The sequence below is a fragment of the Acipenser ruthenus genome, chromosome 31 (assembly GCF_902713425.1).
Source record: "Acipenser ruthenus chromosome 31, fAciRut3.2 maternal haplotype, whole genome shotgun sequence".
NCBI lineage: Eukaryota > Metazoa > Chordata > Actinopteri > Acipenseriformes > Acipenseridae > Acipenser > Acipenser ruthenus.
The window spans coordinates 4,672,636-4,687,830 of record NC_081219.1 but is presented as its reverse complement, the minus strand read 5'-3'; the positions used below and the strand labels follow the sequence as shown (position 1 = coordinate 4,687,830).

Below are 15,195 nucleotides of genomic sequence, written 5' to 3'. Positions count from 1 at the left end.
AAGATGGTTAAAATTGATGGGAAGATGGATGGAGCCAAATACAGGACCATTCTGGAAGAAAACCTGATGGAGTCTGCAAAAGACCTGAGACTGGGACGGAGATTTGTCTTCCAACAAGGCAATGATCCAAAACATAAAGCAAAATCTACAATGGAATGGTTCACAAATAAACATATCCAGGTGTTAGAATGGCCAAGTCAAAGTCCAGACCTGAATCCAATCGAGAATCTGTGGAAAGAACTGAAAACTGCTGTTCACAAATGCTCTCCATCCAACCTCACTGAGCTCAAGCTGTTTTGCAAGGAGGAATGGGCAAAAATTTCAGTCTCTCGATGTGCAAAACTGATAGAGACATACCCCAAGCGACTTACAGCTGTAATCGCAGCAAAAGGTGGCGCTACAAAGTATTAACTTAAGGGGGCTGAATAATTTTGCACGCCCAATTTTTCAGTTTTTTATTTGTTAAAAAAGTTTGAAATATCCAATAAATTTCGTTCCACTTCATGATTGTGTCCCACTTGTTGTTGATTCTTCACAAAAAATTACAGTTTCATATCTTTATGTTTGAAGCCTGAAATGTGGCAAAAGGTCGCAAAGTTCAAGGGGGCCGAATACTTTCGCAAGGCACTGTATATCGAGGGCCGCGATATAGCGAGAGACCCATAGAAAAACAAATAGACTAACAAATACTGTACAACCACTCCCTTGTTTTATCGGGAGGCATCAGGGTCCATTATAAATCCTCTACACAACCTGCTGTTTCTCATTTTACGTAGGTAAAATCTTACGTGGGTGCTGCAGATGTAGCTGTGTTTGGCTTAGCATCCCAATCCCTGGTCCTCCTCACGAACTTCACCCATTGCCGGCATTGTACCGGCTCTTTAGGAAACTCGTGGAGAGATACCAATGGCCCTGCTGTGTTGGAGCAGCCATATATTACACACCTATTTACCATGGTATCTCTCCCCTGGGTGCCTTGTGTTTTGGTGATGGGTAATGCAGGAAAGCAGCGGGTGGGAAAGGCGAGCTTGTCCTGCTGTGACGTCACGCATAAATTAGCAGCAGCAGTCAAGTTGTTTTTTATACACTTAGCATTAAAACCTGTACATTAAAACTACACAGATACTTTTATTGACCTACCAACAGTACTATACAAGTGAATTCTGAAAAAAAAATCATTGCACCCCACCTTTAAACCTCTAATTTCCAGCTTCATTTACCTGTTCTGGTCACCTCGTTACAAAAAGGATATTGCTGCTCTAGAAAGAGTGCAAAGAAGAGCAACCAGAATTAAAGAAGAGCAACCAGAATTATCCCGGGTTTAAAAGGCATGTCGTAGGCAGACAGGCTAAAAGAATTGAATCTATTCAGTCTTGAACAAAGAAGACTACGCGGTGATCTGATTCAAGCATTACAAATCCTAAAAGGTATAGACAATGTCAACCCAGGGGACTTTTTCGACCTGAAAAAATAAATAAGGACCAGGGGTCAAAAATGGAGATTAGATAAAGGGGCATTCAGAACAGAAAATAGGAGGCACTTTTTTACACAGAGAATTGTGAGGGTCTGGAACCAACTCCCCAGTAATGTTGTTGAAGCTGACACCCTGGGATCCTTCAAGAAGCTGCTTGATGAGATTCTAGGATCAATAAACTACTAACAACCAAATGAGCAAGATGGGCCGAATGGCCTCCTCTCGTTTGTAAACGTTCTTATGTTCTTATGTTGCTTTTCTTTCCTTTTCACATTTTCAAAGCTGCACATTCTGTTGATGATTGGTGGATGAAAGTTCTATTGAGTTATAAATATTAATTTTGGTGTAAGAAAATCGCGGGCTGTGAATTTGTTGCAGAAACCGCAACCTTTAACACAGACCACAACTCTTTATAGTTGCCGCAACTTTTAATGTGACTACAGTGTTTCCATTATTTATATGTAATTTCATTGCAAAATAATACGAAAAATAAACCGAAACAGAAAAGGTAACATCACTCCCACATTGTCTTTTGCTAGTTGGAGATTGGTATGCCTTGTCATCCTCTCTAGCCAATCAGTGATCTTCTTTCCCGTTGCTATGGTTAGCAACAGGAAAGAAGACTGTGGGCCGTGATGCAAGCACTATATTACTTACTGTTAAATTTTGCTTTATTGCCATTTTGCAAATACTGTAGCATCTACAGCATCTTTTTTTACACAGAACTGTGTGATCTACAGAATCACAGGCTTTAGATCTCAAGACAGTAACAGTTTAAGTACCTTGTGTGCTTTAATAGTAGGTTCATTCCACGCCAACTCAACCAGAAAAGAGGCATTTTGTTGCCCAACCGTCTCAGATTTTCCCAGAAAAATTCACCTGGGGGTTTTCGGGCCCGCTGAGTTCAGAAATACTAATCATTTGTTTTATTTTTTTATTTCATCTTCGAGCTGTGACCTAGCAAAAGTCAACCTAAAGTGAAAAAGTGACCCTGACCAGAAAAATCACCCTCCAAGCTAGTGCCACTGGAATCACACCATGTCACTCTTTACTCTCGATCTAACCCCAGACAATGCAAAACTGAATCATAACGCCAGCTCGGTTAGAACTATGTGGTGCTTTAGCCTCACCAAAGTTGCCATAAGCAATGCTCGAATGCATGACAAACGCAACTTCAGAAATCTGCAAAAAAATCCAAAATCCGCAGATAACAAAATGTTTTGCTTGATGCTTGTAGATCTCATCAACATCTATCCAAAAATATCTTAAACTTGGTAGAAATACCAAATATTCAAATTTCAGAGGGGGTTAATGACTGGTGGGGGGGACTTGAAATCAAAAGTGTTTCACAAAATTTGGAAGAGTGGTCCCTAAGGTTCTTACAGCAATACTAACATTTTAGGACCTGCATCCCCTACAGGGTAAAGAGTTGGGCTGAAGTTCGAATAAAACTCGTCACTTACAGCTCGTCTGGCAACTTGCCAAAAGTGAGTTAGTTTTCTGGTCAGGGTCTCTTTTTCACTGTAGGTTGACCTTTTCAAAGGGAAAAAGGGAATTTTTTTTTTTTTAAATAACCCAGGTGAATTTTTCTAGTAAAATCCGATACAGTCGGGCAACGGCTCTGGTTGAGTTCATATGAAATGGCCCAGTACGGAAATACTATGTAGCTGAAAACCTTTGATGTCTTAGTGCAGCTAAATTAGAATCAATATCTGACTGATCACATGTTTTAACAGAACTCGTTAGCATCTGTAGATTTGTCAAGTGCAAAACCAACCCTATGAAAATGCTGTTTAAACAGTCAATGATATCTTTACTCTCAGAATAAGTGCAATCGTTAAATGCAACATGCTAGGGCAAAGCTGACGAGACCTCGTTTACACAACATTCCAGAATGTATGTGAGTCGTTCACGTTATTAATAATAATAATAAAAATAATAATAATAATAATAATAATAATAATAATAATAATAATAAACTTTATTTGTTGAGTGCCTCTCATACCGAGAGGTTCAAGGCGCTTCACACAGACTTACAAAAAAGAGTAAGAAAATAAGACAATGTAATATAAAAAGATAGGTAAAGCAATATAGGTCTTAAGCCCTGATTTAAAAATAGCCACTGTGGATGCACTTCTAACAAGATCAGGCAGAGAATTCCACAGTTGCGGAGCTCGAACACAGAAAGCAGCCTCTCCTTTCCTTCTGAGCCTAACCCTTGGAACAGAGAGAAGACCACTATCCGCTGACCTCAGCACACGCTGAGGCTGATAGGAGGACAACAACTCAGACAAATAATCAGGTGTCAAACCATTCAATGCTTTAAAGGTAAGCAAAAGGATTTAAAAATCAATTCTATATATTATTGGGAGCCAGTGCAAAGAAGCCAGAACTGGAGTTATATGAGCTCTCTTTTTTGTGTTGGTGAGGACCCTTGCAGCTGCATTTTGCACAAGCTGTAATCGTGATACAGCTTGGCATCTAAGTCCAGCAAAAAGAGCATTACAGTAGTCCAATCTCGAAGAAATAAAGGCATGGACTATTTTCTCTGCATCGGAAAAAGACAGAAAAGATCTAATTTTGGCAATATTTCTGAGATGGTAGAAACAAACCTTTATAATATTTTTGATGTGTGACTCAAAACTTAAAACAAAAATAACACCCAAATTTCTAACTTCAGATTTCAAATTAGGAGTTAGGTAACCCAAGTTTATTTTTGACAGGTCAAGTTGTTGCTGAGCACCCACTATCAAAACGTCTGTCTTATCAGAGTTAAGTTGCAGAAAATGTTGGGACATCCAAGTCTTTATGTCAGTAAAACACTCCAGGACTGAAGTTGCAGTGATATCACCTGGTTTCACTGAGATGTATAACTGCGTATCATCTGCATAACAGTTGAAATGTACACCATGTTTACGAATAATCTGGCCTAGAGGTAAAATGTATAAAGAGAATAAAATTGGACCAAGGATAGAACCCTGAGGGACACCACAGTTGATATTTGATAAAGATGACATCGACTCCCCCAGTGAAAGAAAAAACTATTAGAGAGGTAGGATCTAAACCTGTTTAGTACATTACCTGCCAGACCCACCCATCCCTTTAGACGGTCAATTAAAATGGAATGATCCACTGTATCAAAAGCAGCACTAAGGTCCAAAAGACCCAGAATGGAAATAGAATTTGAATCTGCACTCATCAGTAAATCATGTGTTACTCTAACCAGGGCACTCTGCACTGTGATTAGAACGAAACACAGATTGAAACTTTTCAAGAATATAGGCTGAACTCAAGAAAACATTAAGTTGTTTAAGTACTATTTTTTTCAAGGGAGGTTTGAAATGGGTCTAAAGTTACTCAGAAGTGACCTATCTATCTAAGTTTGTTTTTTTAAGATGGGGCTTAACCAGGGCAATTTTAAAAGAACTATTCCAATTTCCAGTGAACTATTTATAATCATAAGAATATCACTGCACAGGAAACTAAAGATGTCCTTCAGAAGCCTAGTTGGAATGGGATCTAAAGTACTAGTTGCTGATTTCATCTGTATTACAGTCATGTTTAATTCCTTAGCTGTAATCAAAACAAAAGATTCCAGCACTGTTTCCCCCAATCTGTCTGGGTGTGACAGTCTGGCTCGCAGTGGTGAGGTTGATGACGTCACGGACCAGGAAGTAACTCAAACCAAAACAGTGGATGGGCGGGTGAAGCTGAATGCAATTGCATTCAGCGTATTTAATAAACAAACAAATGATTTTCACAAAACACAAAACAAAAGGGCACGAGGGCCAAACGAATAAACAAACAAACAAGTAAGTGTCGTGCTGGATAATCCAGCACGTTTTAGCAATTGTTTTTTAAATGTTGCTCGCTCTCTCCGCTCCCCGTACTCTCCTCTGTACACCCAACCTCGAGTGCAGAGAGCTGCAGGTTTATATACTCTGGCCGAGGGATTAACTAGTTGTTAATTATCTTAATATCCCTCGGCCAGAGTCTGCACGCGTTTGGTAAGGATGCATGACTGTCAGCTAGTTAAATAATCAGTAGCTGATCAGCCATGCATCCTCACAGGGTTTTTAAATATAATAATAAAAGACGCAGCGCTTTTACCCGCGCCGCAAACAGAAATACAAATAATAATACATAGGGGCGGGACACTCCGCCACACTGGGATACTTAAGACAGGGCCATAAAATGGAATTTGATCCCTAATGGACTTTATTTTATTTTGAAAGTAATTAAGAAATTCTTCACACTTAGTTGAAGGCACTTCAATGTTACAGAAGGGTTTACCAGGTTATCTATTGTTAAAAGAGCTCCCTGGAATTATTTTTATTTTCCTCACTAAGATTAGAGAAATAAGCATGTCTTGCTGATTTTACTTCATTATTATACCTCAATAGATAATCTTTCATAAGATCAAAATTAGGGTTAGACTCCTACAGAAAATACTGAGTGGACTCTATAGGTTTAACCAATGTTGAGTAATGGTGCACATTTTCCTACCCACAAGGGGATTTGTGACCCCAAGGCCCAGTGGGGTCCAGGGGCAAAGCCCCTGGGGAACTTTTCACATTTACGATGCCAGTGAAGTCAATTTTACACCTAAAAAGATGAAGACATTGATCTATAGATATTATTTAGGAAGCCAGGTCCATAAAATGCAGCAGTGTGGAGTAGTGGTTAGGGCTCTGGACACTTGACCGGAGGGTCGTGGTGCCCCCAATCCCAGGTGGAGGACACTGCTGCTGTACCCTTGAGCAAGGTACTTTACCTAGATTGCTCCAGTAAAAACCCAACTGTATAAATGGGTAATTGTATGTAAAAATAATGATATCTTGTAACAATTGTAAGTCGCCCTGGATAAGGGCGTCTGCTAAGAAATAAATAATAATAATAAAAACTCATACTGTTAGTTGGATGGGGAAATCTTTATTGGCATTTAAATAATGATGTTATGTGGAGATTGGAGCTAAGTTTTAGGCTACCAATAATCTTTCCACAGGTTTGTGTCTGCGGCTTGAGCAAGGCGACAACGGTCAGGGGTTTGAAGATTCATCAAGGGAGAATGAAATGCTTGAGGGAGAAGGGACAAGGGCCTTGCATTGATCAGTATGTCTTACGAAGTCAGTCAAGTCAGTCGAATGAAATCCAGCGACAGGAAGCAAACCACATTTCGCAGGATATCAGCACCCCTGTCATAGACATGAGGAGGACTTGCATGGACACAGTTAGTGATGAACCTAATGATCCTTGTGAACCCGGTCAGACAAACCAGCATAAGAGAGAAAAGAACCTCAACAGACACAAGCCTGGAGTTAAATGGCCAAGAGCTTATGAAAAAACTGCGTGGGACACAGTAAACACAGATCTCTGCTTTGCATTGGAAAGGTTAAGTGGAACAGTTGAAAAGAAGCTGGATAAATTTGGGGACATCATCTAAGCATATGGAAGCGAGAGGTTTGGAGTTGAAAAAAGGAAGGAAAAATTACAAACTATTCCTGGAAAGTCTTGACGGCAGCAGGAGATTGAACGCTTAGTTAGAGAAAGGAGACAGCTGAGGAAGCAATGGAGAAGAGCAGAACAAAGTCAGAAGGAGGGACTCAATATCTTACAAAGGGTCATAAAAGATAAGCTTGCAACATTGCGCAGAGCTGAGCGCCTACGGAAACCCTACAAAAAGAAGGAACGTGCGAGAACTAACTTTTATAAAGACCCATTCAAATTTGAAAAGAAGTTATTCACCAGTGAGAAGAATGGCACAAAAGCATCTAAGTTTGAGCTGGAGAGATATTTGGAGGAAACACATACAGATAGGCAGGAGCCTATGTCAATTCCTTCAAACATCCCACCTCTCAATCCACCAGAATACCAAATGAAGGACTGTGCACCTAAGTGGAAAGAAGTAGAGCGAGCTGTGAAAAAAGCAAAGGCTTCATCATCTCCAGGGCCTAATGGAGTTCCGTACAAGAGTGCTTCAGGAGTTCTAGGAATCCTGTGGAAATTGATGAAAGTGGAATGGGAAAAACAGGTTGTACCAAGAGCATGGCGCCAAGCAGGTGGAGTCTTTATACCTAAAGAAAAAGATTGTACAAGCATCAGTCAGTTTCGCCATATTTCCCTATTAAACGCAGAAGGCAAGATTTTCTTCAGCATTATTGCTCAGAGATTGTCAACTTACCTATTAAAGAACTGCTTCATGGACACTTCAGTACAAAAAGCAGGCATTCCAGGTTTCCCAGGATGCTTAGAACACATTAATGTGATCTGGCAACAAATTCAATCAGCTAAAAAGGAGAGGAAGAAGCTCCATGTGACATTCCTGGATTTGGCTAATGCATATGGTTCAGTGCCACATGAACTTCTTTGGGCAGCATTTGATTTTTTCAGTGTACCGATGACAATAACAAATTTAGTGAAAGCCTACTTTGGAGAATTTTTTTTATTTATTTAGTTTTTCAACTTCAAATTCAGCACTACATGGCAATGCCTAGAAGTTGGAATAATGGCAGGATGCACCATTTCTCCACTAGCTTTTACCATGGCAATGGAAGTGATCATTATGGCATCAAAATGGGTAGTGGGAGGAGAGCGCTTGGCTTCTGGAATGCGACTACCACCAATTCGAGCATACATTGATGACATGACAACCATGACTACAACAATAGCCTGCACTAATCAGTTATTGGGCAAATTAACCAATAACATTGAATGGGCACAAATGCAATTCAAGCCCACTAAATCAAGGAGCATCATAATTAAAGGTAAAGTAGTAGATAAAACATTCTTCATTAATGGTGAGGCAATACCAACAGTGTCTGAGAAGCCAGTGAAAAGTCTTGGGAGATTGTATGACGGGGATCTAAAGGACACAGTTTGTGTGGGAAAAGTCAGACAACAAGCAGTGGAAGGGTTGAAGAGCATAGACAGCAGCGCTTTACCAGGCAAACTAAAACTCTGGTGCTTTCAGTTTGGTCTACTGCCAAGGTTGCTGAGGCCACTGACTGTGTACGAGGTTTCTTTGACAACAGTAGAGAAGCTGGAAGCTTTAATCAGTTCATACACCAGGAAATGGTTGGGAGTTCCACGCTGCCTCAGCAGAGTGGGACTTTATGGTAAAGGAAAACTGCAGCTAACAGTCTACGCTCTAACTGAGGAGTTTAAGTGCGCCAAGGTCCGACTGGAAATGACGTTAGTAGAGTCGCATGACAAATGTGTAAGGGAGGCAGCACCTGTGTTAAAAACTGGAAGAAAGTGGGCGGCAAAGAAAGCTGTGGAGGATGCAAAGGCTGCCCTTCGAATTGGTGATATCATAGGGAAAGTTCAGTCTGGAAGAGGAGGTCTTGGTCTCAGTTCAACTCCTCCTACATGGCACAAGGCAGCCCCAGCTCAACTAGCCTCTGAAGCGGAACAGCGAGGATGGAGAGTCCGGGTTTACCCAGTGGAGGTGGGTTGGAGAGGATTTGTGGCACACTGTACAACCTGGTTTCTCAGAGACGTTGGATTCAGTGGCCAAGAGTTGTGTCGCACAGTGAAGAACTTATCTGAAGCAGCAGAGGAGCAGCAACTGGCTGTGGTTGAGACGGAAAGATTCTGGATAGGGATCTCAAGCACAATAGAAAGAAAGAAATGCTGATGTACGGGTAAGTAAGCTGGGCTGAGTTGAGTGGGGGACGGAGAGGGGTGATGCTGGGACGCCAGAATCACCGTCGAGCCCTCTTGTGGTGTCGTGCGCTAGTCGATGAAACACAGAGGAATGAAGGTGCCCACTTGAAGACCCCAGAGATGTACCCTACTTAGTCAATCCAGACGGTTGTCATGCTGATGCGCTGGGGGGACCGCACTGTGGTTGATCCCCGGAGCCAGCATCGCAGCCGTTGTGTGTGCTGATGCGCCAGGAAGGTAAATAAGCTGATCCCTGGAGCCAGCATTACACTTCAGCCAACAACACCAGACAGAAGGATATCTACAGTGCCTTGCGAAAGTATTCGGCCCCCTTGAACTTTGCGACCTTTTGCCACATTTCAGGCTTCAAACATAAAGATATGAAACTGTAATTTTTTGTGAAGAATCAACAACAAGTGGGACACAATCATGAAGTGGAACGAAATTTATTGGATATTTCAAACTTTTTTAACAAATAAAAAACTGAAAAATTGGGCGTGCAAAATTATTCAGCCCCTTTACTTTCAGTGCAGCAAACTCTCTCCAGAAGTTCAGTGAGGATCTCTGAATGATCCAATGTTGACCTAAATGACTAATGATGATAAATAGAATCCACCTGTGTGTAATCAAGTCTCCGTATAAATGCACCTGCACTGTGATAGTCTCAGAGGTCCGTTTAAAGCGCAGAGAGCATCATGAAGAACAAGGAACACACCAGGCAGGTCCGAGATACTGTTGTGGAGAAGTTTAAAGCCGGATTTGGATACAAAAAGATTTCCCAAGCTTTAAACATCCCAAGGAGCACTGTGCAAGCGATAATATTGAAATGGAAGGAGTATCAGACCACTGCAAATCTACCAAGACCTGGCCGTCCCTCTAAACTTTCAGCTCATACAAGGAGAAGACTGATCAGAGATGCAGCCAAGAGGCCCATGATCACTCTGGATGAACTGCAGAGATCTACAGCTGAGGTGGGAGACTCTGTCCATAGGACAACAATCAGTCGTATACTGCACAAATCTGGCCTTTATGGAAGAGTGGCAAGAAGAAAGCCATTTCTTAAAGATATCCATAAAAAGTGTCGTTTACAGTTTGCCACAAGACACCTGGGAGACACACCAAAGATGTGGAAGAAGGTGCTCTGGTCAGATGAAACCAAAATCGAACTTTTTGGCAACAATGCAAAACGTTATGTTTGGCGTAAAAGCAACACAGCTCATCACCCTGAACACACCATCCCCACTGTCAAACATGGTGGTGGCAGCATCATGGTTTGGGCCTGCTTTTCTTCAGCAGGGCCAGGGAAGATGGTTAAAATTGATGGGAAGATGGATGGAGCCAAATACAGGACCATTCTGGAAGAAAACCTGATGGAGTCTGCAAAAGACCTGAGACTGGGACGGAGATTTGTCTTCCAACAAGACAATGATCCAAAACATAAAGCAAAATCTACAATGGAATGGTTCACAAATAAACATATCCAGGTGTTAGAATGGCCAAGTCAAAGTCCAGACCTGAATCCAATCGAGAATCTGTGGAAAGAACTGAAAACTGCTGTTCACAAATGCTCTCCATCCAACCTCACTGAGCTTGAGCTGTTTTGCAAGGAGGAATGGGCAAAAATTTCAGTCTCTCGATGTGCAAAACTGATAGAGACATACCCCAAGCGACTTACAGCTGTAATCGCAGCAAAAGGTGGCGCTACAAAGTATTAACTTAAGGGGGCTGAATAATTTTGCACGCCCAATTTTTCAGTTTTTTATTTGTTAAAAAAGTTTGAAATATCCAATAAATTTCGTTCCACTTCATGATTGTGTCCCACTTCTTGTTGATTCTTGACAAAAAATTACAGTTTCATATCTTTATGTTTGAAGCCTGAAATGTGGCAAAAGGTCGCAAAGTTCAAGGGGGCCGAATGCTTTCGCAAGGCACTGTACATCATCCTATGGAAGGAAGCGCAAATGGATGGAGACACAGATGGATCACATTAGTTTACTGTAAAGCTACGTCTTAGTTGGTGCTTATCTTGGCGAGAGCCGCGTTCAAATCAGCATGAAGTTTTAACACCTACTCTTGTGTAATGGAAATCATTAGAATTAATAGTGCAGCTTATGCTGTCACTGTTGGGTAGATTTTCTCTGGAAAGTTCCCAGCCCAGAATAAAGAAAAATAGACCCTCCCTCTTTAAACTAGGAGGGCTATCCTTGCCTCTTCTTCAGAAATATTATTTGGCTGCAAGGCTATCGGTACAATACTGCATTTTAAAAAATATGAATGTGGAATGTACCCACCACATGAAACCATTTGGGAAAATAATCTGACTATTCACATCTCCTGGTCCCCTAAAAATTGTTTAAACATTTTAAATAAATTGTATTTTGCATACACTAATTGTTTCGTCCACAAAATAGAAAGCATGGCATCAACACACTGCAGGACATCTCCGGATGGCACCCTGTTATCCTTTGACACGCACAGTCAAGCACAATACAAGACCTAAGGCACTCCGTTCTTTCAAGTCCTCAAAATGACCACAATATAGCCTACACACTAATAGCATCCATCCAATTGAAGAAATATTATTGCTGCATGCCAAGCCAGATAGAATCTTTTACAACATTTTCAAAATTCCAATATCTAATAACAAAATATTTAAAACAGAAAATAAAACATGGTTAATAGGGATATATATATTGGACCGCAAAAAGCGGTCTGATATCCGGTTCAGCCCTGTACCGCGGGGCGAGTCCAAAAACTCGGACTGGGCTTCAACATCAGCGCTCCATACCGGTTTTCTCTACTGAAGTGGTCAGTGCGGCCGTAAATCCCAGATCAGGCTCCCAAAGCTAGATTAGTGGCTCAGGACTCTGTTTATCAGTCTAAAAGGTGCTTCAGGTGTCTGTGACACTGCCGGTCTTGTATCCCCTCAGAAATCTGTATCCCCTGGCGCATTGCGCATGCATAAAATGAGACAGTCCCACAGGCACGTCTAATTTTTCTTTTGCTCGTGTCTGAGGTCTGCTTAGCCACATTCTATTGCAACTGATTGATCTCTCTGCAGCCTGACAGAACCCAAGCAGGATTGTGCTCATCTCAAACAGTAGCAGCACTACATTTATTTAACATCTCAACAGCCATGCATTGTGTATTCTCCAGAACTCTGTCCTTGAGCACTCTGTACCTCAGTCTGCCTGACAAGAATACTTATCCTTGCTATAATGTATATTTGCTTGCCAATGCTGTGATTATGTCTTTACATTCCCAATAAGTTATGAATGTTACATCGTGTCCAGTTCAAATAGTCTTACCTTAAATGTATGAGTTAAATTCTGAGAACCTTAAACTTTTGTGGTAAATAATCTGTACTGTATCAAATTTAAACACAATACCTGGGAGGAATTTATAGGGAAAGGAAGTGCAAGAAGCATCATTTATAAAAAATCAAATTACGCCTAAATGGTTAAATGCAACATTGAGAAAGCCTTTTTCCAGGTCACTATTCAATAAAGTGGGGGTCCCCTCCTGTTTCTACCTTGTGCATAGCACATACAGTCTCCTAGCAACAAAAAAAACAACACATTGAGCCTGTCGAACAGGGTTAAGCTTTCTTTGCACTTGATTTACTTTTATTGAAGATGGTTCGTTTTTCATTGCACTATGATTTTTTTATATTGGTATGTGTTGAAAGCAAGTGTAAGGACAATACAGTGTAATTAATCAATTAGTCCAATTGTGTGTAGGTGGATACTTTATCAAGCTTGATTAAGAAGAACGAGAGAGGGCTGGGAGGACGTTCAGGATAACGAGCAGCTTGTGTAAGCATGGATGCTGGGGCTGGGAAGTAAGCGCGGTGGTAGGGGTTTTGACAAACTGCTACTCTGTGTGTAAAATGGGGTGAGCTGTAGTCACTAATGTAATGTAACTTTAGGTGCCCTTCAGTGCTTTACTGCCTGTGATGCTGATTTGTGAACGACGCTGTCTGTAATTTGTGTAGCTGGTGTTAACTACTATGCCTCTGTCTTTATGAAGCCCTGGAAAATGATTAATTTGATATAATCTCCAGTTGTGAATGCAAAACTCAATTTTTCCTTCTCCTCTGCTTCTCTTGTGGTTCTTGTAGTGCTCTTTTCCAATAAAAGAACCTGTGCTGTTAAACATGGGTAAAATTGGGAAACATTACATTGTAGTTGCTCTTTAATAGCTGGTGTGGTCGGATTTCTGCACGGTGGAGCGTGGTGTTTTAGCCAGAGTACAGTAGTAGAGGACGGTTGTACAAATTCTGGTTTGAAAGATATTGGACCTTTTACAGCAAATGCAAAGGCAACATATTTTAAAATAAAATAAAGACATACTGATTAACAATGAACAGCTTCCAGCACTCTCAAACCCATTACCACATTTAATTGGATAATCAGTCCTATAGCTGTATCTAAAAAAATGTGTTATGTACAAAGACACCAGTTCTATTTTATTGACTTTCCCAGATCTATCTGATGTTCGCAATTGTTCTGAGTGGTGCTGGGCTCTTTTGCTGGGCTTTCAGCTTGGTAGAAGAATCTTAACTGCTGGGCATTGAACATTATTTCCTTATTCATAATTATGTGACATTTCAACTCTGCTGGCCTCACCTCCTCTCTCTCTCAATATCCACATAGCTATAGAGAGAAAACTTCAGTCTATTCACGCAAGCCACAAGACATCTCTCCAGAACATCCTACTGTTTTATACATGTATATAATTCCAAAAAATTATTTTATAGAACCTTACCTGGGCACATGAACTTCATCAAAGACCGCCCAACTGTTGCCTCAATAGTTATCTTGGTTACATCCCAATGGAACAGCTGGTTCTGCTTGATCATTGAGCAGGGACTGACCCCTGCCACTTGCTCTTCACTCAGGGACTTGTTCCAGATATTCAACGCTGTGATGTTACCACAGAAAGCCTCATTAAAAGTTCCTCCCAGAGTGTCTTGGTCTTGTCCAATGATAAATATGCCATCACCATTAATATCGTTGCTTGCATAGAGACCACTGCCAGAGTTTCCCTTCTCCCTATCAATATAGATTGCCCAGATCCCCTTAGCTTTTTGCCAGGTGACACAGAGGTGATGCCACTCCCCATCATTTCTGAGCAGTGTTTTGTAGGGCGTGTGATGTCCATGCACAATTAAAGCCATGTTTATGTTGCCATGTTCGTCCGTTTGCCCTCGCAGTTGAAACGCATTGATAAAGAAAGGTTCTGCATAGGAGAAGATGGTGGAAACTCCCTGGCTTTTGTTGTCCCATTGCACCCATGCACAGACAGTGATCTCAGACAACACAGGAAAGTGGAGCTCAACCTTGGCATACTTGGTGTGTGTTATCTCTTGGAACATAAAAATGGGTAGCAGAAGAGGGCCTGGAAACATGAAAAACACATGCAGTACTGAAGAGGATACTCTAGGAAAGTTCAGGAAGTATTTATTTCATGAATGAGGAAGACCTCATTCAAGTGAAAATAACACAAATTGTGAAAAAGACTATGTTTAAATCTAAATTAAACAGCTAAAAGAATCTTTCCTTAAAGCTCCACATCTTGCATCACCTGGAAATTATGTACAAATGTGCTAGATTATTTAAATATTCTTGTATAAACAGTCAGCGCTGCTTTAATGAGACGCCTAGTGGGAAGTAAAAATATCCTGAATAAGCGGCTGTCCCAATTAAATGAGACGAAATTTGTCACCCTTTTTTCTTTCTAAATAAAAATAAAAAGAATAAAACCACATCACATTATGATTAAATGTTAAATACATAATTAGAGATACGAGTCAATTGTTTTTTTTATTCCTAAACAAAATGAATCGCTGTTTTTTATTGCTAAATGAAATGGAAAAGAATGAAATCACATCTTATCACAAGGCCAGGCACCAGTGATCTTGACAACTTTCTTTGCAACAGGAGACACCAGCTCCTTCAAGAGTTCAATGTGGTTTACACAATTTACGCAAGTCACAGGGTAAATATGTACTCACTGTACTGTGCTCTGAAAAGTGATCTCCATTCATCATTTGA

General features: G+C 40.8%; 1 protein-coding gene across 2 annotated transcripts in view; it reads right to left on the bottom strand.

Moving 5' to 3' along the window:
- Nucleotides 1-15,195, bottom strand: part of LOC117396771 (adhesion G-protein coupled receptor D2-like) — a 145,047-nt gene that overhangs the window by 108,727 nt on the left and 21,125 nt on the right. For both annotated transcript variants that reach the window (XM_059005506.1, XM_059005505.1), the window contains exon 5: nt 13,907-14,539. In XM_059005506.1, coding sequence (XP_058861489.1) covers nt 13,907-14,539 — 633 coding nt within the window. The remainder of the gene's footprint in view (nt 1-13,906; nt 14,540-15,195) is intronic.